Source organism: Sturnira hondurensis, unplaced genomic scaffold (genome assembly GCF_014824575.4).
Source record: "Sturnira hondurensis isolate 20B ecotype Veracruz unplaced genomic scaffold, ASM1482457v3 Scaffold0021632, whole genome shotgun sequence".
Lineage (NCBI taxonomy): Eukaryota > Metazoa > Chordata > Mammalia > Chiroptera > Phyllostomidae > Sturnira > Sturnira hondurensis.
In genome coordinates, this window is record NW_028094263.1 from 4,735,057 (window position 1) to 4,759,883 (window position 24,827).

The 24,827-nt window shown below is 44.9% G+C and overlaps 1 protein-coding gene across 6 annotated transcripts in view; it reads right to left on the reverse strand.

Annotated features, from left to right (window-relative positions):
• Positions 1-4,492: 4,492 nt before the first annotated feature.
• IKZF3 (IKAROS family zinc finger 3) overlaps positions 4,493-24,827 on the reverse strand; it is a 79,035-nt gene continuing 58,700 nt past the window's right edge. For 3 of the 6 annotated variants that reach the window (XM_037033347.1, XM_037033345.1, XM_037033348.1), the window contains 2 exons: positions 16,998-17,114; positions 4,493-6,911 (listed from right to left, as the gene is read on the reverse strand). In XM_037033347.1, the coding sequence (XP_036889242.1) occupies positions 6,214-6,911; positions 16,998-17,114 (815 nt within the window). In that variant the 3' untranslated portion in view covers positions 4,493-6,213. The other 3 variants (XM_037033351.1, XM_037033350.1, XM_037033349.1) reach the window with 3 other exon arrangements.

The following is a 24,827-nucleotide window of genomic DNA, read 5'->3' on the forward strand; positions in this document are numbered from 1 at the left end:
CTATTTTTTAAAAATTTTCACCGTAAAAATCAAATGTGATAAAGAAAACTATCACAGAGTTGTTTTTGGTGCGGGGAGGCACCACTCAGGATGGTTCCGGCAAGGTCAGCATGGCTGCCTTTCAGAAGCTGGTTCTGCACACTCTTTCTGGACAGTAGGGCACCCACCCAACAGAGCTCCAAAGGTGGCCCCCTGGGGAAAACTCCAGAGGGGCCCAGAGGGAAGGCCACTGCTGGGCAGGGAGGGCATTTCCAAGAAACCCAGGGGAGAACACGGTGAGCACAGGCTGTGTCTACATGGCTCAGCAAGGCCTCCCTCCCTCGCTCCTGGTGGAAAGGCTGCCCCGAGCCCCAAACCACGTCCCCTCCCTCCCCTGTCATTTTGCAGACAGAGGTCATCCACAGACCACACATGAGGTGGCTTTAGCAACCAGAAATTAAAAATACGCCCTGGTTTTTCCAGTAGCCAAAATGATCCCTCACCAAAGCTCACAGACTGAGAACCTGAGCATGTAAAACCACAGTCTGGGTGAAGGGTTGTCTGCTTTTCAAATGACCTGCTAATTCTTTGCAACCCACAGTAATTTGGTTTCTGTGACCCCACAGGAGCAGGCCCACCGAAAAGGGCCTTGTCTGCTAACCTGGAAGAGTCCTTGCCTGAGCGAGTCATGCTGACAAGGGGATCAGTCATCTTTAAGGCTGCCCCGTTTTCCTGACACGTCCAAATGGCCTCAGCCCCCCCAAGAAAGGAAGAAGCACACGCCGCATTTAGGTTGAGAATATGAAATAGGGCATGATGGGCGGCTCCCCCGGCTTCCTGGAGTGGGGCAATGGGGAGAGGGACAGTGAGGACCGTTTGGAGAAACTCGAAGTTGCATGGGCAGTTAATGGCTGAGGGCTCACAGGACAGCAAGGGAGCGAAGCTAGTTTACTTCCCTGGCTGCAGTGCCGTGAAGTCCCTGAAGCATGTGGTTAACGCACACTGCTTCTGCATATTCTTTACTCCTATGCACTAAAGCAACACGAAGGAAGCTGTGTGTTAGAGATCAGTTGCCTCCATTAGCAACTGAATTACTATTATGGCCTGAGTATGGTCTTTGAATGCTTTCCATGTCTTTAAATCCAGATACTGTACATAGAGTAGGAAAGGTGCAACCATCCAACACAGACCCCTTGCCGCTTGGGGGAAAAAGCAACATAAACACCCCATAGACAAAATTAGATAAAACCGCATAACATCCTTTTATTTATTAATCAAATATTTTTAATCAAAATATTGACATCCCAGGGTCAAATAACTCAATAGCCATGTGTAAGACAGCCCAATATAATTTACTTATAAAAAACTTGTATTCAGCCCAGTATAATGTGCTTAGAGGAAACTTGTATTCAGTTTCTTCTAAGCACAAAACCACTGTTTAGCGTATTGATGGTGTGTGAGGTACAGACTACATACAGCTTGGAGAAACAGTCTCGGTCATGAGCTCACACACGTGTTACGCCTACAACTCCCTCCGAGACCACAGTCCTTAGAGGCAGCAGCCCCCAACTCTGGGTTCACTGATCACAGTTTGGTCCTTTTGCTTTAGAAAACAGACCTGCCCACCCGCCTTCCCCTGGGCTGGCCCAAGTCTAGCCTTGGGTGTCAGGTCACAATGGTCCTCTGTATAGGCACTTAAATCCCTAAGCATTGTTTTTCTGAACTCTGAATATAGATTCTGAACGATGCTTTCTGTCTGAGCACAAAAATAGCTCCCAATTCTTTAAGAGAGAAGAGATATCATTGTATCATAGATGTGGACGAAAGTGCAGGGATGAGCAGAGGGAAAGGCGGGTGGGCAGGGGGAGGTAGAAGAGGGTAAAGGGGGGTTGGTGGGGATGACTCTGGGCGGCGAACACTCAATACAACATCCAGATGGTGTATTATAGAACTGTTCACCTAAAACCTATATAATTTCATTAACAAATGCAACCCGAGTAAATTCAATAAAAATTTTTGTAAAAAGATGTATCATTGTACACCTCTTATCTGCTTCACAGCCTGATGCTGTGTTAAGGGCCACGATTTTCATCCTCCCACTTATTTACTGCTCCAGGGCTCACAAGTCCTGATTCCGAGTCTTTTGTGGAGATTAGCCCCGTCCCAGGGCTCAACTCTTGAGCGTCCCTGAGTTTTCAGATCTCCACTAGAGGTCGAGACATCTGCTCCCAGTGGGACATACTGTGAAAGTTAAGGACTTCAAGGTTGAACATTTGACCTTTCCATGGCAGCCTTGCTGCCCAGCCTGGTGTATGTATCAAAAGTCCTGCCTTCCCCCCTTAAAACATTCTGAAGCTCACATTTAGCAGAGAAGAATCAGAACAGTGGTACAGAGGCTACTGGGGGAAACTATGCTGACGTAAGCTTTGTTAATAATACAGTGTTTCAACTCAGTACAATTTTGTGTTTATAAAAATTTCTCTTGCAACCCCCCCCCAAAAAAACCCTGAGGTCATTTTATATCTGGGCCAAAATGAGCATGGGCCTCCTAGCAAAATGTTAAGTTCGGTATTTATTTATTTACTTAAAACTTAAAAAAATATAAAGTTTACAAAAATTTAAAAAATCTTCCCTGGAGGACATTTTGTTTTTCATTGCTTTTAGAGAGAAAGGGAGAGGGAGAGAGAAACATCGATTCGAGAGAGAAAACACTGACTGGCTACCTCCCACACATGCCCTGACTGGGAACAGAACATGTAACGTAGGGACGTGCCCTGGCTGGGAATCGAACCTGAAAACTATCAGTGTACAGGACGATGCTCCAACCAACCAAGGCACGCCAGCCAGGGGCTATTTTTTAATTAAAAAAATTATTGATTGACTTGAGAGCGAGAGGAAGGGGAGTAGGAGGGGAGGGGAGAGGGGAAGGAGGGGGAGGAACATCAATTTGTTGTTCCACTTACTTATGCGTTCAGAGGTTGATTTTTTCATGTACCCCGACCAGGGATTGAACCCTGTCCAACAGGGTCAGATGTGAGTCCTGACCCAGCCTTGCCCTTTTCTCTGAGCATCTGCTAAGATTCTCCCTTACCCTCTTCCCCCGGCCCCAGAAGGAGACGGTGGGGGTCACTAGTTGGTATAAGCAGTGCCTACAGAAGGCAGTGCTTACCTGTGTGGTGGTAACCACTAGGTACCGTCTAGTTTAGCTTGAAGATGTAAGAATGTGGAGTTTCCACATACGAATTTTCTCTTGACTGGATGTGCCCCCACTAGGCTCAGAATCCTGCAGTGAAAGTGCAGCCTTCGTAAATCATTCAGAAAACCCATTAGTCACAGGGAAAATAAGGGTCACAGCGACAAAACAACATCTCCAGGTGGGTGGGGTGGGCCTTAGTTTCATTACCTTCAGGTGCAAAAGTTGATGCCTTCAGTGAAGACTTGCCCACTAATCGGACGGAAATGCTTGCTTTCCCTGGCTTTCTTTCCTGCTAATCCTCGCTTCCCAACCCTCTTTCTTTTGTCCCCTGAAGAGTCAACAGGATGTGTGATATTTCCAGAATATAATAAGTAGCTCCTCTTTCACAATGGGTATAAGGAACCTGGCGCAGCTGGGAGTCTAGGATTATGGAGACACAGTGATACATTGAAGACTACACCCGAAATACATCTAGTCTTTCGGCTGAAATCTCCAGCATGTTGGGACTGTTGCCATGGAATTTCACACAATCTTCTTTTCCTGAGACAGACACCATGCTACAAAGAGGGATAAGCCACTTGTGCAGTCTGAGGTGGAACATTTTAATTACATAAACAAGTTGGAGCCTAGTGCAGAAACCCTTTCGAAACATCAAGGCAGACACAGAAAACGCCGATCCACCAAGGAATCAGGGATCCTGGGCTCCCCGGTGGAAATGCTCGCGAAGCTGACCCTCGATTTGTAACTAGGCTCCATGAAGCTGTCCCTGGAAGCAGAACTCATTCTCCCTAACACAGGCTCTCACGAAGCGGGGTGGGGGTGGGAGGCGTCGGCAAGCAGCTGCAGGTGCTGGTTTGTATATACACTTTGGGGAAGATCAAAATACCTTCCTGTTTTTTGTTCCTCTCCACCATCCTCTTCACATTCACAACTCGGTGGTTAAAGGAAAAACTTAACATTACTATTTTCACACCAAAGATATGTGAAACACATATTCATACACAGAGTCTTCTGCTTAGTACTTAATGCTGCATAAATGCTTACTTTTTCAAATGTTCATGGGTATTTAATACCCATACCTCAAGAGCTTTAAAAAATAGCTAGTTGTGGCATAACTACATACATTTAGAGTTGCAAGGGACCTTAGAAAACGTCTAAATCCAACTCTTATTCAGTGGTTGAGGAGACTTAGTTTTAAGGGTTAAGTGATTTGCCCAGAGTCCTACCGCTAAGGAGGAGCAAATGTGGAATTAACAAAAGGATTTTGTGACCCCTATTCATTCCAGTGCTCATTTTACAGTTAGTCACAGAGTTGTGTTTTTTTTTTTTTTGAGAGCATGCCTCCCATTATTAAGGATAAAGATGGCCAGAACCATCTGCAGAACCAAGATTATAACCAAACACAGGTCAGGCTAATACTACAGACAGGTGCTGATGTAAAGGAAAGTGGCTTATTTTCAGGTGCTGGCGCCCTGGAAGATGGGGGACTCTTGTCTCAAAGCCCGTGTCAACCTCTTGGCACAGGCAGATGTTTTTACAAGGAGGGTGAGGGGAAGCAGAACAAGGAGATCAGGGGAGGGGGGTGCGAAGTTCTGTGTGCAGATGGGCAGGGTCCATTCCAATAAGGCAAGTGAAGGTCTGGGGTGTGTCGTCCTGGCTCCATGGTTGAAGGTCAGCAAATCTGGCAGAACTGGCATGCCTGAGGCTGGAGGCTGTATCTATTGAAATTAGTTCCTAGGATTCCTATACAAACATGCTATATATCTACAAGCTACATATTAGTCAGAGACAGCGTTTACAGAAACAACGTCGAAGGACTGGTGGGGTGGGTTATAATTCCCCGCTGTCCCACCTCCCCACTGTCCCTACAGACTTTCAGGTATCTTGATGGAACACAGCAGCTTCATTTAAAACGTGGAGAAAGACCCCCTCCCCCAACCCTACCCCCCGCTGGATGAAGGGCCCGCCAGCAGAGGTGCCCGTCCTCACCCCATCGTGAAACTCAGCTCTGATCTAACGCTCATGCTGTCTATTCCTGAGTCCTCTCCTCTGGATTCTTTTTTTAAAATCGTTGTCGAGTGTGCTTTGGATCTGCACACTCCATGGAGGGGCCCAGGAAGTTCAAGGAGGCGTTTGGTTTTCTCTCCACTGGTGGCGCTGCTGAGCCATCTTCCTCCTCCGGGCTCAGCTCCGCTGGTCTGATGACAGAAAAGCGATGCCCACGGTGGGCAGCTCCCTGGAGTTTCGAGGGCAGTCTGTCTGTATTACAGAACCATCAGTGTTTCTGGTATAGAGTTTCTCCCCTAGAAGACTGCCTTACCCCAAAGCAGCTTTCAATGGGAGACTCGAGAGTAAAGAGTAGAAGCAGAAGTAGTATCAGAAGGCTTGTTTTTTTTGTTTTTTCTTTCTTTTTTTTTTTTGCTTATGTGATAAGAAATCGATGTGATGCTCCAAGACTGGATCTTCCGTTATTGAGAACAGACACCTATTTTACAGCTAGTCTTTTCCTTGCTATTAAACTCTAATTGGGACAGGGAGGTCAGATCCTAACCCTTCCGCCCTGTGTTAAGTACAGGAGGGCGGGGCTTCCCGGCAAGGCCGGGGGTCAGCTCCTCTGTGTGGCCTGGGATTGGGACCAAAAGGCCTTTGCATGGATGGCTGAAGCTCAGAAAGAGTGTCTCAGGCAGCACCACGGGAGGACTCTTTGGGATTAGCAACAAACTCCAAGGCAAGCTTGTTCTATCGCTGCAGAAGACAGTGACCAAATACTTCATTGGCTTTTAAATGGCATAGAGTTGAAGGCACTAACGGGAAAACAAAAGGTTTCACAAAAGTAGTAACATGGTATTATCTGCAAACAACGTTTGAATGGAGACATTCCTCTCTGGCCAGCGTGAACCATTTGGATACTAACAGTGGTGTAGAAAAGAGGCTGGAAATGGCCTGGTTTTGCTAGTGATTCGCTAGGCGGGCGTACCATTTTTTAAAGACGGCGTTGAATGTGCAGGCGCACACCTTCTCCGGCGGCAGGCCTGCTCTCACTTCAGCGCGGCCCTGTGCTCTCCCCTGGCTATGTGAGACGAGAACTCGTACCGGTCGTGGCTTCGGTGCCCGCACATGTTACACTCGAAAGGGTCGCGGAAGCCATGGCAGCCCATGTGGATGGTGAACATCACGTAATCCAGGAAGAGGACGCGACAGTGGTCACACCGGTACACGTCCATCACCTCCCCTTCCTTGTTGATCACTTTGATGGAGTCTCGCGGGCAGATGGGCGGGGGCTTGAGGAGTTCGTAGGGGCGGGGCACCTCCTTCAGCAGCGGCATCCCGTTGCGGGCCCGCGGGGGGACCAGGTGGTTCTGCTGGTACATGTGGTTCTGGCGTTCCTCGTGGTTGCTGTCAGTGTCCGTGGAGTCGTGGCCACTGTTGTTGGGGGAGAGGCCTCGCTCGGAGGGCAGGCTCTTTTCCGGCAGGTGCACGCTCTTCTTCTCCAGGTCCTGGGGGGCGCCATTGGGCATCTCAGCGCGGGTGAGAGCTATGGGGTACATGCTGCTGATGACGGGAACCATCTCCGAGGTGGGAGGCGTCTGGACCAAGGGGCGCAGGGCCTCGGCGCCGAGATAGCTGATGGCGTTATTGATGGCCTGGTCCATCATCCGGGTCTGGATTATCTCACTCTCTTTCTCGTACATGTAGCTGGGATTATAGCCTACGTCAAAGCAGTGGCGCTTCTCACCTACAACAAAAGAAAGGGTGGGTCACCGACGGAAAAACACTAAGGCAGAGGATGGATACAATCATCTTTCAGAGTCTTGGGGAGGTGAGAAAGGACACGTTTCCTGCTCAGGAACACCCAGCCTGGGCAGAAGGGGCTCCAAAGGGCGCCGGAGTCTCAGGGAACAGAGGTGGGCTGCACACGTTTGGGCAGTCAGACTAAATTAGGCCAGCAGCAGAAGGGGCGAGTCAGAGACGCCGTTCAGCTGAAACGCCAGTGCGTGCTGTTTCCACTGCTCACGTCAGAGGGGAACTCTGGAGGAAACGAACCCGAGAGCTTCGGGACGGGCTTCAGAGGGGCTCCCTGTGCAGGAGCTGGGGAGGGGGGGCGGTCTGCACTGCCCTGCATGAACTGTGAAGACACCGTCAATCCTCCAACTCTTATTTTGCTTGTTGTTTTCTGCTGGTAACACTAGGGAGCCAGGGGGATGGAAGTACTGTCAGAAGTGGGGTGCTCTGTGACTGGCCTGCAGCTTTTTAAATGGTACAGGGGTAGGAAAAATAGCCTCAGAAACTCCCTGCATTTGCCACGCCTCAAACGCATCAGTCACCAGACTGACTGAGATTGAAGCAAAAGAGCTTCAAATACAGAAAGTTTTAGAAGAGCTTTCTTGATGAGAGAGCATGATCCTTGTCCCCTTCATAAAGTGGGCGACTCTTTTGCTCGAAAAAAGCGTGTACCGCCGATTCGTATGTGATTATTAGGAGCTCTCTCACACTTAACTGAAACATTTATCTGTGGTCACCCTCTCCTCCTTCTCATGTCAAACTGCTGAGAAATCTTGAAGATAGTTTAGCCACCTTCAGGGCGTGTGGGTGTTGTGTGTTACAAAACAGAGAGGCACTCTGGCCACAGGGAAGGCAGGAGCGGGGTCTGCAGTGACGGCAGATGTGCTGAGCGGTGAGCGGCTCGTGGAAGGAAGAGAAAGTGGGGAAGATGTGTCAAGGGCTAGAAGTAGGCCTAAGGTTATTGCTGATGCTTTCATTGTTCCGGAGACCATATCCTCTCTTCTGTAACGTTTCCTAGGCGTCTGTTACCACCGTACAGTGCAGGGTTTAGTAATGAGAAAAACATAAGCAAACCAAAGGACTGGAAGAACCAATTCCTTTTTCTTGAGGTCTCTCTAATCTATTGGGAGAGAAATAAGGCCTGTATTTAGGCAACTGGAGAAGAAGAGATGTGAAAAGCTGTGAAAGGGATGCTCCCTCTGGAGGCTTTTGATTTTATTCCAAGGGCCATGTTTGAGGCATTTAAGCAGGAGAGTAATGTGTCTTCTATAAAAAAGGATTATAGCCCTGGCTGGTGTAGCTCAGTGGATTGAGCGTGGGCCTGCGAACCACATGATCGGGGTTCGATTCCCAGTCAGGGCACATGCCTGGGTTGCAGGCCAGGTCCCCAGTAGGGGACACATGAGAGGCAACCACATATTGATGTTTCTCTCCCACTCTTTTTTTCCTTCCCTTCCCCTCTCTCTAAAAATAAGTAAATAAAATATTAAAAAAAGAAAGAAAGTGCTTTTTGAACCTCACATATCCCTTCACATTCTGCAACATACACACACCAGGGCAGGGGGGTGGTTGGCCGCACAAGCACCAGAGAGTCACACACACTGGGCTCAATGCTGGTGCATCGATTACCAGCGGCATGACCTCGAGCAAGTTATTGAGCCTGTCCGCAGCTCTGCTGCGTCCTCCTGTCTAATGGGGGTGGTGATCGCATGTGCCCCACAGGGTCACTGGTGAGCACCTAGACCAGTGCCTGGCACACAGAAAGCACTTGCTAAATGCCAGTGTTTTTTGTTTTGTTTGTATCAGTCTGAATTTTCTTCTTCCCTCTCCCCGGCTCCCTTCTTCCCTCCCGTCCCTCCTTTCTCCCCTTCTTCCTTTTATTTTTGTTAAAATAAAATAAATCTGGTTTCAAAAGAAAACTTTACATCACTGACATAAACAGAAAAGCAGAATCACTTGCCACAAGTAGAAAGTAACGGTGAAAAATAAAGCCGATGAAACAGAGCAACTGATCCGGTTTTGATCAGCTACCACTGTGAGCACTTAAGACAAAGATCCCCCTTCTCTCTGTCCTACACAGAGATCACCAAATATGGGATGAGAGTTAAACAACTGGCCTCACTATTAGCTTCAATCTTTCTCCTTGATATAACCAGGGAGATGGAAAGAGACCTAAAAATGTGGGCCTCCTTGCACTTCACACCTCACATTTTGGGAGACACTGAAAAAGGTAACACATGGTGGGACCACACGATGGCATTTGGAACAGTCAACCATAAGGCTTGTGTTTGAACAAACAGCAAACCACTACATACCCTTGAGCAAGGGAGGCTTGTGGTTGAAATATTAGTTTCAGGCCCTGACCACTGTGGCTCAGTTGGTTGGGCACCATCCCACGAGGCGAAGGTCGCCCATTCGATTCCTGGCTGGGGTGCGTGCCTGGGTTGCGGGTTTGGTGCCCAGTCTGGTACGTACGAGAGGTACCCAATCAATGTTTCTCTCTCACATCCATGTTTTTCTCCCTTTCTCCTTCCTTTCCCAGATCTCCAAAAATAAATTAAATCTAAAGATAATTATTTTCAAGATATTAATGTAACAGCCATGTGTAAAATAAACCAGAACCCTGAGAAATTGGAGCCAGAAAGACCAGCTAAAAGATTTAATGTGATCAAATGAACTTGGCCTGCACCCTCACTACCTTAAAGCCAACCTGATAGTTTCTAGACAAATACCTGGGAGAGAAAATATGCAAAGAAAAACACCTTGCCTTGGCGACTCAACAAAAAGCCACAGAAGAGGAGACCTCTGACAAAATGACCAATGGTTCTTTCTTATTTTCAGCTTCCAGATTGGACATCACTTTTTAAAATATGTATTTTATTTATTTTTGGAGAGATAGGAAGGGAGGGAGAAAACCAGGGAGAGAAACATTGGCGTGAGACAGAAACATCTATCAGTTGCCTCTTGCACGCGCTCTGACCGGGGACCAAACCTGTAATTCAGTCACGTGCCTTGACCAAAGCTCGAACCAGTGACCTCTGGCTTTGTAGAAGGACACCCAACCAACGGAGCCACACCAGTCAGGGGTTGGACGTCTCTTTGATTCAGGCTGTTTGGAGGAATGAGACTGAGGACAGGAAAGCCAGCTAAGGTCCCAAATGTTCATTTCCCCGAGGGCTGACCCAGAAATGATGAACTTTGGTTTCTTGGCCTTTTCCTGGTGATAGATGAGTTTCCAGGGTGTCCAGCCCCACTCGACTCCCTCAATACCAAAGGCCACTGATAATTTTCTTCTTTTTTAATCTTTTCACCCAACAGAGAGGCTCTGGAAAGTTCCTGGGGTGGGATAGGTACAAAACCAAGCTCGGCTTTCATCCCTTCTCCCAAGAGCTGGCTTTGCTTAATTAGGCCTACCGTTGAACAGCCTAGACCACCTGCAGCACCTCTCAGAAAACAGCTGAGGGCTGAAGTTGTAAGGGGCGAAACACGAAGAGGAAAACGAACTTCTGGATGAGTGGAAATAGGCGAGCGAGCTCTGCGGTTAGCGCAGACCATGGTTCACTGTGGAGGAGATGGGAGAGCCTCAGATCTTCACGTGCACACACCCTGAAGCCATCAGATCCCCTCGGCCCCGAGTTACGGTAACTTGAATTGTGCAGATGATTATCAGTCACCTGTAGACGCGATGACTCAATGTGTATGAAACTCAGAAGGGGTGAGCTACAGTAATTGAAAAGCCAACAGCTCACGTTTCTTTAGTAACACACTCATAAAAAGGGTTAGGCAAACCACAACAGGGTAACTGCTCTTAAACCTGCACGGAGCCTCTAGTCCAGCTTCGAGTCAAAATCATACCACACCTTTGAATGACTAATGACAGCAGCTTCAGGCTGAATTAGAGGGTTTTCTTCCAATGAAAATACAGATGGCGACCGAAACTCTTAAGTATAGAAACCAAGGCTGCCTGTTTAGGCCATTCCCTACCTGCGATTCTTTTTAAAGGGGTTGACCCCTGCTATTTAGGGTTTGGTAACTCTAAACTGGGCCACCATCTATCCTGAATTGCTGCATGTGGCCAGGGCATGTGGTTGTTGGCTGCTGAGTGCCAAGTTCCAAGTGCAGAATCACAGCCTAGGGCTCGAAGGGACCTTCCCTGATCATGTGGAGTCAGGCCTCTGCCTTCGGGCTGGAGGGACCAGATCCACCGTCCTAATCTGTTTACTTCTGGTCTTTATACTTCATAGTACCTAGCCCTGTGCCTTATATGTAATACTAATATAAACAGCTACTATTTATCGAGCCTTTACTGTCCATCACTGTCCTACGTACTTTGCATATTGTCCCATTTTTACCCAAGATGAATTATCCTCTCTTGGTCACAGGAAGAACCTAAACTGCAGACAGGTTGACTTCCCAAGGTTGCTCAGCTGGTAAACGCAGAAGCAGGATGTAATCCAAGGGCCCTTAGAGCTACTGGGTATTTGAGGGTTAATTGCTGTTTCCCGGCTGCTACCTTGCCCTTGACTGCACAATTCTGCCACTGGCAGTGACTTGCTGCGCTTGGCTCCATATGGACCAGCACCATGCCTTCGAGAAATATCTACAATGCGAAGAGTTGCGACTTCTATAAGATGCTTAACGGGGTGCCTGGCATAGGTAAGCACTCAGTAAGTGACAGATCTATCATCACCACCCTGTGTTAGGTGCTTTGAGGAATACAAACAACTGCCATCCAACAGGAGATGCAGCATTTACAGTTTCATTACAAATCACTATCCTGTGTACAATGTGGTAAAACCAAGTACAGAGTAGCCAAGAGAGTGAAGAGAGAAAAACGCAGACCACTCTGCAAATATGCCACACGTGACATGGGACAAATGTCAATCTATTCTTCAAAGTCTCCTTGTAATCTGACAGGGTAGTAGTGATCGATGGCGGTGGAGACAGCCACACATATCACAAGCAGACAAACGTGCCCGAGTGTGGAGGGACAGTGGAGCTGAGCGAGAGCTCAGGGGGACAGAGGCGTGCAGACTGCGTGCACCTTTAAGGGCAGATGTGAGGGCGGGCATTTGAGACAGAGGGCCTGGGGAGAACAATGACATAGCAGGGGAAAAGTATCACATAGAAGCAGGAGTACCCTGTGGCTGAATTGATAATACTGGAAAAGGTAAATTGGAGAAAAATGTGGAAAGGCTCCAACTACTTGTGTGGTTTGATTTCATTTTAATGGGGAGCCTTGAAAAGGTTTTTTTTTTTTTTAGTGGGAAAGAAATGGTTTGAACATTATAAACATAACACAGTTATGTACTACCATCACCATGATGGGTAATGTGAAATATTCAGGTTCGCTTTGTGCGAACGTTCCTTCAAGTCAACTGGGTGTATTTGCTACTGCCTTCATAAAATTTCCCACGTGTATTATTGCTGACTGCAAGCACGTATCCAAAAAAAAAAAAGAAAAAGAAAAAGACAGGCAGGTAAGTAGGGTAAATGGAATATCTGATGATGCTTATGGCTCTGATCTCAATCTAACTGTGACTGAAGTGACTAACCCTTCTTCCAGGAGGAGGAAAGCAGAGGGGAGCCACAGAACAAGAAGCAGGAAGGAGAGAGAGCTGTGGGGGTGGTGGTGAGGAAAACGGAGCTGGAGACCACATTTTTTTTTAATGCTGCAGAAGCCTTTGCCTTCAGTGAGACACTGTGGTGAAGTGCACTTCGGATGCCGTCTGTCCTGATGGAGTCACCAGCAGAAGGCACTTCTTTTCTCAAGAAAACACACGTGGGGAGGATGAAGAGGGTGCAAGGGCTGAATACGTGGTGAGGAAGGAGACTAGACTTCGGGTGGTGGGCGCACACGGCGGTAAAGGGACGACACGGTAATAGGCAGTAATAGGGCTGTACACGCGAAACTCACATACTGTATTGAGCACTGTCGCCCAATACGTTTAATTTAGTACTAAAAGAATGAATGCACTCTTGAGAGAATGGCTGCCTTTTTTAGAGCTTTTCTCCTGCGGGCTTTCAACAACTAGCTGCGTCCCCGTCCAAAGCCCCCGTGTCACACACATGACATGCACTGCTTTGGGTGACCTCCCTTCGACTGCAGAACCCAAGGTTCCAACCCTGCTCTGTCACCTCCTAGCCCTGTGTCTCAGACCCTCTGCTCCCCTTCACTTGGTGGTCCCTAAGATCCCTTCAAGCTAAAATGCAGTGACTTTGTAGCGCATGTAGGATTATGGATTTCAGCCTTTGGGAAGGGGTGGGAGAAGAGACTTTGTGCTCTTCGAAGCGGGTATTAAAACTGCTTCCTGTCACTCTGTTAACCAACGCAGCCAATTTCTCTTCAGTTACTTCACAGGGGGAATTGATGGTGTTGGTCGAAGTGTCAAAACCTCACTTATATGTTTACCACGGGTGAGTGAGATCTTTTTTCATGTTCATTTAGAAATGAAAATTTCCTTTAATGAAGTAATACATAAGATTTAAAAAATGAGATGCTATGGTAACCACTTTGGTCTGAATAACACATGTGTTTTTGGAAAAAGAAGGGAAAATCAGAAAAAGCAATGTGCAGAATGCAGTCATTTTCCTCTTCCCCCCAGGAGAGAAATCTGGCCTCTATTTTGAGCCAAGTATTTGGAGATGGTCTAGTTAGAGGTACGGTCCGGCAAGTTGATAGCGGGAGAATAAGATTCAGGGAGAGGACAGCAACTAGAAGGGCTGGGCGTTAACAGTAAGGTCTTCTTGTCTTTTGAAAAGAGCGACTAAGAATTATTTTGATGATGGAAAGATGCTGCTTTCTGATAACTGTGTGTCAATTTGTTTCCCATCTTAGAGAAAGTGATACGAAGTTTCTTGGCGAATTAGGGAAGAAGTGATTTTATTTTTCTCCTCCTTGGGCAGTTTAATTACACTGTTAGTCTTCAATAGAGTTCCTTCTGCACGCATTTAGACGTCATCTAACTGGGCCCTCTTCCTCACTTCAGTTCTAGTGGATGAGAGATGTGACCTGATGATCCTTTTCGCTGGCCTGCTGGGAAAGCACTGGGTTGACCCGATGGTATAATTTCACCTTTACCCTCACAGTTCAAGAGGTCAGGGAAGCCAAAGCTGGTCTCAGCACCTGTGCAACTGTCAGCAAGGATTAAAGGGAGTGACTCATTCTTCCTTCACACTTTACCCATTGCCATTTCTCTGGCAGCTGATCATTTTTTAAAAGATAATAATGGTGCCTTGCAGAGGAAGTACAGGAGAGAGAAGGGAGAAAAGAAGAGATGGGGGAAGCAGGAAGCATTAACCCCCTGTTTTTAAAAAATATTTTATTTATCTATCTTTAGAGGGGAAGGGAAGGAGGGAAGGAGAGAATATCAATGTATGGTTGCCTCTCATGAGTCCCCTGCTGGGAACTGGCCTGCAACCCAGGCATGGGCCCTGACTGGGAATCGAACCTTGGTCCTCTGGTTCGCAGGCCCATGCTCAGTCCACTGAGCTACACCAGCCAGGGCTTAACCCCTTGTTTTACATCACTTCATGTCACACTGTCATCATGTTCCTTTCCCTGCCCCCCTTGATATTACCATTTCCTATCTAAAAGATTGCTTCAAGAGCTTTATTGTTTATTTTTAAAAAGGTCCCTACAACAAAGGTTTAGGACGTAAGCTAGTGCTTGATGAGAACAGTGCTCAGGAACTGTGCGCATGGCAGGAGCTCTCTAACCGTCCTGTGATGAACAAATGGACAAAAGGGTGAGTGAGCAAGAGGTGACGCCCTCGGTCAAATGTATGACTGTGGAGCTAACACAGCTTCATCTTTCTAAAAAAAACCCAACCCTGAAATGCATGATACGGTTCCTAACATAAGCATCATGGATGTACAAGCTCGAGTAAAGAATTATCTGAAATCACACATATGGGCTTGTAACAAAGGAGAGTTACAATTGCTGCCTTTTCTAAATTGTCTCCCAGACTCGGAGAGCCACAGGGCGGGGAGGGGCCTCCCTGATCACTCTACCACCTACTCAGTCTCCTCACTTCACAGGTGAGTAAACAGAGGCCCAGAAAAGTTACGTGATTTGTCTAAACGCACACACAGTTCAGAAATGACTGAGCTAGAATCAGAACCGGGGTGTTTTGGCTTCTAATCCAGGGTTCATCCTACTGCGCTGTACCACAATTTACCCCCCCAAAAAATTTCCCCCAGTTATTCGGGGCCCTGAAGCCCTGAAGTTGCTACCTCAGCTCAAATCAAGCGCTAACGATACTGGGTTTCCTGATTCCACACTGAGAGAACGTGATGGTTCAGAAGATGAAAGAAATCAACGTACAAGGTCAGCATCTCTTGTGAGTCTGGAAATGGAGGCATGAAAATCCTCCAGTCACAACGGTCACTGACAAATGAAACATGAACCCCTGATGTGAGGAGCCACATGACATGGACTTGGGCATATGAAACATGGGGTCATAAATCCACAAAAATACCCATGAAACTTTTAATATATTAAGTATGGCTTGAGGTCAACAATAGGCCTTGAGCAGCTATAAGAACTAGGTCTTAGACCAAAATGCATTGACCATAATTGTATTGAAATAAAGTCACTTTACGTTTTTTTTCTTTCCCATTTCCCCCCATACCACTCCCCACCTCAGCTATAGCCATTTCTAGGGTAAAAATTTTCCCTGAATGAAACTACACTCACGGCTTAGAGCAACAACAGAAGCTCTCTTTTGGACTCTAGGACTTCACATATGTAAAGCTCGGAAGAGATACAAGCAATGTCTTAATATAATGTCCTGAACTGACGATTGGTTCATTGTGCCTAACTCCGTAGGGAAGTCATAACACGCTCCCTGACATTTCTCACCGAGGACAGGGAAGATGGGGCAGGGTGGCGTTTCTGAGCTGAAATGCAACAACTTTAGTCTGACATGATTTATTCAAGGGACTAAAAGGGGGTGATCACTTCTCAGCTGGTCAAAGTAAACAAGCATCAACACCAAGGTAGCTCATTTTGAAGTATATGGGTTCTTTCGATGTATCTCTATAACGCACATGAAATGTCAGCCGGTAAAAAAGTGATCGAGACCAGAATAAAATGTAACTGGATTTAAAAAAAAAACAGATAGACCCTTCACAGTTGTAAAAGCTACTGAAAAGAATAAACACAAAGGACTGGAATCAGAAATCAGCAGCAACAAGTAGCTTTGGAAAACCAGACGGACAGATTTCTGAAACAGCATCGGTGTTAAGGGAGGTTATTTTCACGTGATAACTCTTTTTGTTCAATAGCACTGACTTGCAGTTTACAGCACATCTGACCCGTTCAATTCAGTTGCCTACTGCACAAATACACATCTATTTCAAATATCACGGTCATATTTATGTCAGCATCTGGGAGAGCTCAGCAAAATGCCTCTGCCCTTTGGCAGTCCGAGTACACAATTATTTCTCAGCCATCCCCTTATGTTGCATTTTTTTTGACACTGTGACAAGCAGGGGCATAAAAATTAACTCCAGAGAAAGAAATGCCTAAACCAAATCTTATTATTTAAGTCTATGTTTCCCCACCCATTTTCTCTTCAAGTCAATTCTGAATCAAATTCAAAAGAAGATGGCAATACATTGTAGAGCATGGAGAAAAGTTTAAGCATGATAACGGAACCAACTTGTAAAATATAATTACAAAAGATTACAACAATGTTATCGCGAACATCTTACTGGTGCAAATTGCCTAAACTCATGCAACATATGCCATTCAGAATAAAGAGGAAGGAACAGCATTTTTAACACTAACTCCATATAGGAAACTGGATACCAAATACTCCCATCTTCGGTCACGAAGCTTCTTTAGTTAAAGTATTTTTATTCTATTTGCTCTAGCTATCGAAATGAATCACAAAGAATAAACATGTACAAAGGAAAACCAATTAACCTTATTTTAACAGAGATTAAGCTAGGAAGGGCCTGTGTAGTAAGCATCCTATGTTATCTCATTCAAACTATCTGCTAACAACAGCAGGAAAAAGGGTTTTATTCTTACCAATGAATTTCTGAGGCATTGAGCTTTTTCGTTTTGCCACATTGCTTGCTAATCTGTCCAGAACGAGGGCTCTTTCACTTCCCATCTCTGCTTTGATGTGTCTTGCCTCCGCACTTGCTGGTTTGGGAAAATGTAAAAAGAAGAGGGGGAAAAAAATAACATTGGTAAATGGGGGAAAAGAAGAAAGAAACTGGAAGGAAAAGTGTCAGAGGGTGCACACTCTTTTGTTACCGGTTATTACTGCTCAGGTTCTGCTGGGAGGACCTGCTGTGGTCAGTGAAGCTGGCACCAGGGCACATTCAAATCTTGCAGTCCTGATGCTGAGATGGGAAAGCCCGACCCATCCCCCCCGCACAGTACCTTCATTAGCAAGAGGAAGTATTAAATAAACAGCCTGGACGTGGTTGGTTGCAAAAAGATAGATAGATGGAGATCTTCTAACCTCCAATCAGCCTTCTTTCTGATTCTGAGTAACTGCGTGTGACACCTGCAGACTGATATAATTCTTCTTAACAACTTTGAGAGAAAAAAAAAGCCTGGTGCCCCAGATTTACTGCCCTGTTTATGTTAATAGCACTTTTGAAAATAGATACATTTACCCAGACAGCAAGAAATCTACTCAGTGATTTGTGTATTGAAATTCTGAGTGGTTTCTTTTTCTTTCTTTCTTTTTTTTTCCAGTAGCATGCTCCTTTCAGTGCCTATCTTTCAAAACTCTCTCTCTCTGGGCCCTGCATTATCTGTTTCATATGCTCTTCACATTTAAAAATTGTCTCAGTTAAAATTTCCCTGAGCAACACTTCTGTCTTGAAATTAAAGAGCCATTTGTATGATGCATCTTTATTACATTTCTAATGAAAAATGTGAATAAAAACTGCCTAAGAATGTGGTCTAATTGTCAGTCCATGAGCAAATCTTCCAGGGGTGTAGGCCCCTGTGGCTCTCAGATGTGCCTGAACATTAGAACCACCTACAGAGCATGTAAGACACACGTAAGCCCAGGCTCCCCTTTCAGATCAGTGAAATCGGGACCTTTGACGTAGGGGCCTAGGCTGCAGTATTTTTTAAAGCTCTCCCGATGATTTAAAAATGCAGCCAGAATTGAGAATCCCTAGAAAAAGATCTGATCAACTAAATAGTTAATGGGAATAAATACAGTATAATTCCCCCTTGAACAGCAAGCAGTCCCCATTCAGAGTTCATGTTTAAAGTTCAAAGAGTTAAAGTTACAAGCTGCTCCAAATACAAGGCTTTACACTTTAGCATCTGATACTAACCCAAGTTATCATACTAACCCAAGCTAGATATCAGCAAACTCTTTTTGCAAAGGGCCAGATAGTAGATATTGAAAAATGTAATGGGACACATCATCTGTATTCCATAAACTCTTTTTGTTTGTTTGTTTGTAAGATTTAAAAAAATGTCTTTATATTTTAGAGAGAGGGGAAGGGAGGGAGAAAGGGAAGGGGAGAAACATCAACATGATAGAGAAACAGCTCGACCAGAGATCAAATCTGCAGTCGAGGCATGTGCCCTGACCTGGAATCGAACCAGTGACCTTTCACTTGGTGGGGTGACGCCCCACCAACCGAGCCACATGGGTCAGGACAGACTCTGTTTTTTTTTTTTAACCCAACCCACTAACCTTTAAAAATGTAGAAACCCATGTACAGAAACAGGGCGCTGGCTGCATTTGGCCTGAGGGCCATAGTTGCTCTCTCCTGCCTTAGGCAAATGTATTGCAATACTAAAAACATTTCTCACTGTTTTATTGTAAGCATTTTGATAGGTCCTAACTAAAACGAAGGATCCATACAATGCTAATATCTCTAAGGAAAAAGGAATTGAAATTAGTTAAATGACAAGAGTAAAAACGAGGGATGATTGCAGAATAGATTTTCCCCCCAACGATATACACAGATTTAGGAATTGTCAGTGCCCATTCTGGAGTTGAAGTTTGCTGTGTGAAGAGTTTCTAATATGTGGAAATAATGTCACCCATTCCATGGTCTCTTGGACACTCAGTACCACAAATGGACATGCCCAGAGACCACTGGCCACCTCTGAAGTAAATGAGACAGAAAAAGGTCTACGTTCAAGGCAAGACTGTCAAGTATGGGCAGGGCAAGGGAACCAACCAAGGCCAAATCAGAAAGAGAGAGTTCGAAGTATTAAATGTTTTTCATTTTATTATTGGCATGTTTTGGTTTTGTCTTTTTTAAACACGATGCCAGTCATTATACAATAAATGATAAAATGCGAGATTAAAAAAAATCAGCAATAAAATGAAACCTGGCTCCAAAAATGATTAAGAGGATGATAAGGATGATCACATTTAGGAGGCTTTGTGAATTTCTGATAAAAAATAATTCTATGCTCTGAAGAAATAAAACCCAGCCTCCAGTTTAAGCTATTAACAACACTACCTGTGCAGTGAGCATTTGACAGGACCCTGCCACTGAGTAAAGTGGATCAAATTCTGTCTTGCACAGGCATGAGTTTAAATGACCAAACAGGAAACTATTGTACATGTTGTTTTCTTTTTTTTTTCAAATATTTTATTTATTTTTATAGAGAAGGGAAGGGAAGGAGAAAGAGTGGGAGAGAAACATCAATGTGTGGTTGGTTGCCTCTCATGTGTCCCCTACTGGGGACCTGGCCTGCAACCCAGGTATGTGCCCTGACTAGGAATCGAACCAGCAACCCTTTGCTTCAGAGGCCCGTGCTTAATCCACTGAGCTACACCAGCCAGGGGTACATGTTATTTTCTTTTGCACAAACCACCACCAGATGCAGCACTACCCAGATCCCCAAGAGCAGAGAGATGAAAGACAGAGGCCTGGGATTTGAAGTAAGTTCCTGAGGCTGTTAGAAGGAGGTGTTTTTTAAGAAGCATCAGAGGAGCAGCTAAGTTCATGTTTTGACTGTGAATGTTCATTCTGGTGTGAGCACCTTTGAGAAGATTCAGTCCCGACAAGACTCCCCTCACTGCCCTGTATTTACTATCAAAAAGATTTATAGTGAAATGAGAATGCAATGGGGACTCGGGGAATTTTTAACTTTGTCCCCACTTACGGCTATTATTAGCCTCTTCAGTCACTCCTCAAATGGCCCTGGCATCACCTAGGGTTGTGTCCCTTCAGCCCCAGGACTTTCCCCAAGCTTTCTGCTGCCAGTCTAGTTTCCTCCTTGTCTCTCGGCAGTCACTGTCTAAAGCCACTATCAGCTACCACAGCGGCTGTCTGGGGACCCATACTCAATATCCTCTGTGTTTGGGAGGTGCTAACGCGGGGCTACGTTGACCTAAATAACGTAATTAGGGCATGCCGCTAAAAGGCAACCCTCCGAGATAACATCACCTTTTATCCCTGGTTGCTCACCAAGTTTGTCTTGACAGTTATTTCTAGACAAACCTTACCCTGTAAACCAGTGACCAAATGACTCACATTTAGAACACGAAATTCTGGAGGTTATGGATAGACAGACAATTGGAGGCACGGGTGGAGACCTTCCCATTTCCACAGCTTTGGTTAGATGGGAAGACATCCTCTGAAATCAAACTAGAGGGCCTCGCCCACCCACACCCTCACCCAAGACCTCAACACCAAGAGCCCAGCTCTCTTGTACGGATGAATATACTCTAGGGGTTGCTAACGGTGACAAAGATGGAGTTAACTGCGTTTGGCGACTGGCCAGTTAGGCAAAGGCGGAATGTTCACGGAATACGGTACACTCCCATTTTCTTTCCCAAACTGCTAGTCTTTTGCCCTGCAGTTCTTGGACGGCTGCTGTACGGTGCCCCTAACTGGGTGCCCTTTAAAACACCAAGAAATGCTTTGGAGTTAGACAAGCTTTTGAGGATTACAAAGCGTTTAATACACTGAAAAGGAAAATAAAAGTTAAAAAAGGAGACTACTGGCCTTTGGTCCTCTACTTCAACTTTAAGACCCAACTGTCTGTTTATACAAAGAGTCTAGACTTGCTATCTGGCTGCATCAAGTCTCAGAAGTGTATGTGGAGGGAAACCAGTTTGGCAAGATAGCAAGGGAACAAGATAATAGCTTCAAATGACGAAATAGGAAATCCGTTCCTGGGTGGTGTTTGGCAGTTGAATGTTGCAAGGGGTGGGGGTGGGGAATATGGGGTGGTGGGAAGGGCCTGTGTGCGCACTGGGTCCACGAGTGAGTCCCGAAGGAGTAGGACTGGAAGCCTGGATTCATTCTCCTCCATGTCACACGCTTACTGCGCAGTGGATACATCAATTTCTAAAAGGTGATTTTGAAAGGCATGTTGCAAAATAATAATGAACTGAATACGAAGTCTTACTTACGGCATAGATTTCTACCTTTAATCTCTGCGCAAGTCTGAAATAATGTGTGTGGTGTTTGGTTAATTGTTCCCATGATACCATTTCTATCTCAAAGTGATTGCTGATTTAAGTAGGTAATTTATTGGATTTTTGTTTTTGTTCCAAGTCCGTCATCAGACCTTGAAGAGTTAAATGGAGCTCAGATAGAGGCATGCTTCCTGTGTCTTCCATGGTCTCAGGAGCTAATGGGGAGGGGAGCAAAGGGGTGCCTTGTGCAACTGGAGGTGTCCAACAAGAGATCGCTGTCAGAGACTGAGGCGCTTCTAACCAAAAAGTTACATAAAATTGTTGCCCTTTGGAGCAAGTAGAATGCATATTACCTGTGAGATAGTGTTGATTTTTAAGTACAATAATCAGTTGGGAAAATAGGCTTTTAAGACATTGTAAACTTTTTTCTGTGGTCTGCTATGTGGTAAAAATATGTTTGTTCTGAAACTCGCACGCTTGTGTTAGCTCAAATGAAACAATGAAAATGAAGATAAGAGGTTTTAACTCCTAGATTCCTAAATAAATATAATTATTCAATTGCTTTAAAACTATTCTCATTGCTAGAACTCATCATACAAAAACATGCCCCGCTCCAAGTATTTGTAATTTGTGTGAAATGAAGCTAAATGAATCTTTGTACCAGCTGTTAGTCCCTTTCTGGAAAAAGGATCAAACTAATGAGAAAATGAGATCTGTGGTCTTCTGTATCCATCCTTCTTCTTTTCATATGTACTCCATCAAGACAGCAGAACTGGAGTATCTTGGTGATGTCACTTGTGATGTGTGGGGAGGAAACGCACCCTGAGGCAGCAATAACACACGTCTATTAGACCCCTGTATTATACTGATAGATCAAGTGTCCATTCCCTGTTGCACTGTGAAGTTTTCAAGGGTATGGCTTTAACCTTCACTTATCTTTACCAACAGCTCCGACCTAGGGCCTGGCACACAGAATATCACAAATGCTATCTGAATAAAAGAAAAATGATCGGTAAGGCCAGAAGTCCTCCCACCCAGCACGGCTTTCCTTGGCAGACTGGACTCCAGGCCAGTCTGTTTTGCTTCCATAAAAGTCTCCAAGACTTTTATCTGTTCTGCTTCCATAAAGGCTTGGGACCAACCTGCTTCCTGATGGGGTGCTAGGCTGCACTTCAATTCACAAGCGCTTGATGCACAAGTGTTGCATTCACAGTAGCAATGGAGCATCATCACTTTGAAAAGCTAGGGATGAAGGGATAAGAGGCACCACTGGTGATGCTCGAGCCACCAGGCTCAGGAGGGAATCCTAGGTCCAGACTGGGACTCCCAATTTCAAGAAGGAAACCATACAGAGAGCAGTGACAATAAGCCCAAAATCGGCTTGTGTCGGGTTAAACATTCTTTACATATTGGATTTCAGGAAAAATCATGGCAAATGGTTGAAATATAATAGAGAGCAATATATTTACTGACTTGCAGTGTTGTTTATACTTGATTAAGCTGTGACTTTATACGCTTTGTAACCTGAAACCACCATTACAACATTTTTGTTTAAAAAAAATCAAAACTTGCTGACTTAGTTAACCCTTTATTTTTATTTTTTTTGCTGAGACTTAAAGTATGTTGCACGCATCCATCAAATCACCTTATGACATGCAAATTAACTCAACTTCTGTGTTTCAGCATTTCCTGAATCACCTTGTACCACTAAATATAACTAAAATACTTCTTTTGATACCTTCCTGATTTTAAATTCCTTAAAAAATGTTATGGGGGTGGGAAGTAAGGTGGTAACCTTACTTCAAAATCAAAAATTTTGAGCTTAGTGTTCAGAGAGGGTAGGGTACTGATCCCCTGACCTCAACTTCCAGGAGACTCAAGACACGCACGCATGCATATGTATATGTGTATCAGCACATATGTTACTATATTCTTTTGCTAACCAGATAATTTACAACCTTTTAAAAATATAGCCATATTTTCCAAAAGTGAAAGAAGTAGAAAGAAACCCAACTGTCCATTAACCGATGAATGGATAAATAGCATATAGTAAGTCCACAGAATGGAATATTATTCAGCCATAACGAGAAATGAAGGGTTGACGCATGCCAGAACACGGGTGATTTCCGAACACATTACGTTCAGTGAAAGAAGCTAAATATCAAAGGCCATGTAGTGTACGATTGCATCTACGTGGAGTGTTCAGAATAAGCAAATCCAGAGAGACAGAAGGCAGACCAGTGGATGCCAAGGGCTGGAGGGAGGGGAGATGAGGTGGGGACCAGCTGCTAGTGGGGACAGGGTTTCTTCTGAGGGTGACGAAATGTTACGGGACTGGATAGTGGTGAGGGCTGTATAACTTTGTGAATATATTAAAAATGACTAAATCGGACACTTTAGAAATATGAATTTTATGGTATGTGAATTGTTTCTTCCACATATTTTTGAAAATAAGAAATATAGTTAATCATGAAAACAATGAAAATTCTAGTGATTTTTAAGTCAGTCACTGAATTTTTGACAAGTCTCAATTTCTTGATCTCTAAAATGAGGAGGTAAGATTGCTCTCTTTAATCTTTCTAGTTTTAAATATTAATGATCTATTTGTAATATAACAGATTTTCATAACCTGGGATTTCTCACAGTAAGAGCTTTGTTCATTGTCTGATATATGGCACTACAGGTAAAGATACCCAGGTATTGCCTGACTAATCTTAGCATATGGCTTAAGATATCAAAACCCACATTCTGGGTGGGTTTCTTTTAAAGAGAGTAAACTTTTCTCTTTAGAAATAAGGAGGAAATCCAACTCCTTGATAAAACCAAAGATGCCATCAGGATAAAAAGCAGAAGCAGTATAAACCAACGGAATTCAGTTGGCCAGCTCCTAACACCATAAAATAGGCTTTATCTGCAGCAAAAGTTTCCTCTCACTCAAAAAGGGGTACAGTTAAACTACTCATGATTTCCACTCCATTTTCCCTGAGTTTCACATTATTTATGCCATATTTTTGTACTCTTTCTGCTTTAGAATGTTCAAACTATTCAGCGGCAACTACAGCTGTCAGACACCAAATCTCATGAGGACTTGTACCTAAGCAAGTGGTTCTAGTGACCAAAAAAAAAAAAAAGTCAGACAACCCAAGCTACAGAGCCGGGCTGATGGTCAATGGGCTGAAACAAAAGACAGTGACAGGGATGTGACATAGCAAAGTTTCAGGCTGTTTGGACAGAAGAATGAAAAGGAAATAAAACCCCAATGGATATATGGCAAGGATCTAGTGTTTCTTATTTTCTTCTTTTAATATTTTATTTATTTATTTTCAGAGAGAGGGGAAGAAAAGGAGAGAAACATACACCAGTTGCCTCTCACACCCCCCCCAACTGGGTACCTGGCCCACAACCCAGACACGTGCCCTCACTGGGGATCGAACCAGCGACCTTTCAGTTCACAGGCTGGCACTCAACCCACTGAACCACACCAGCCAGGGCTG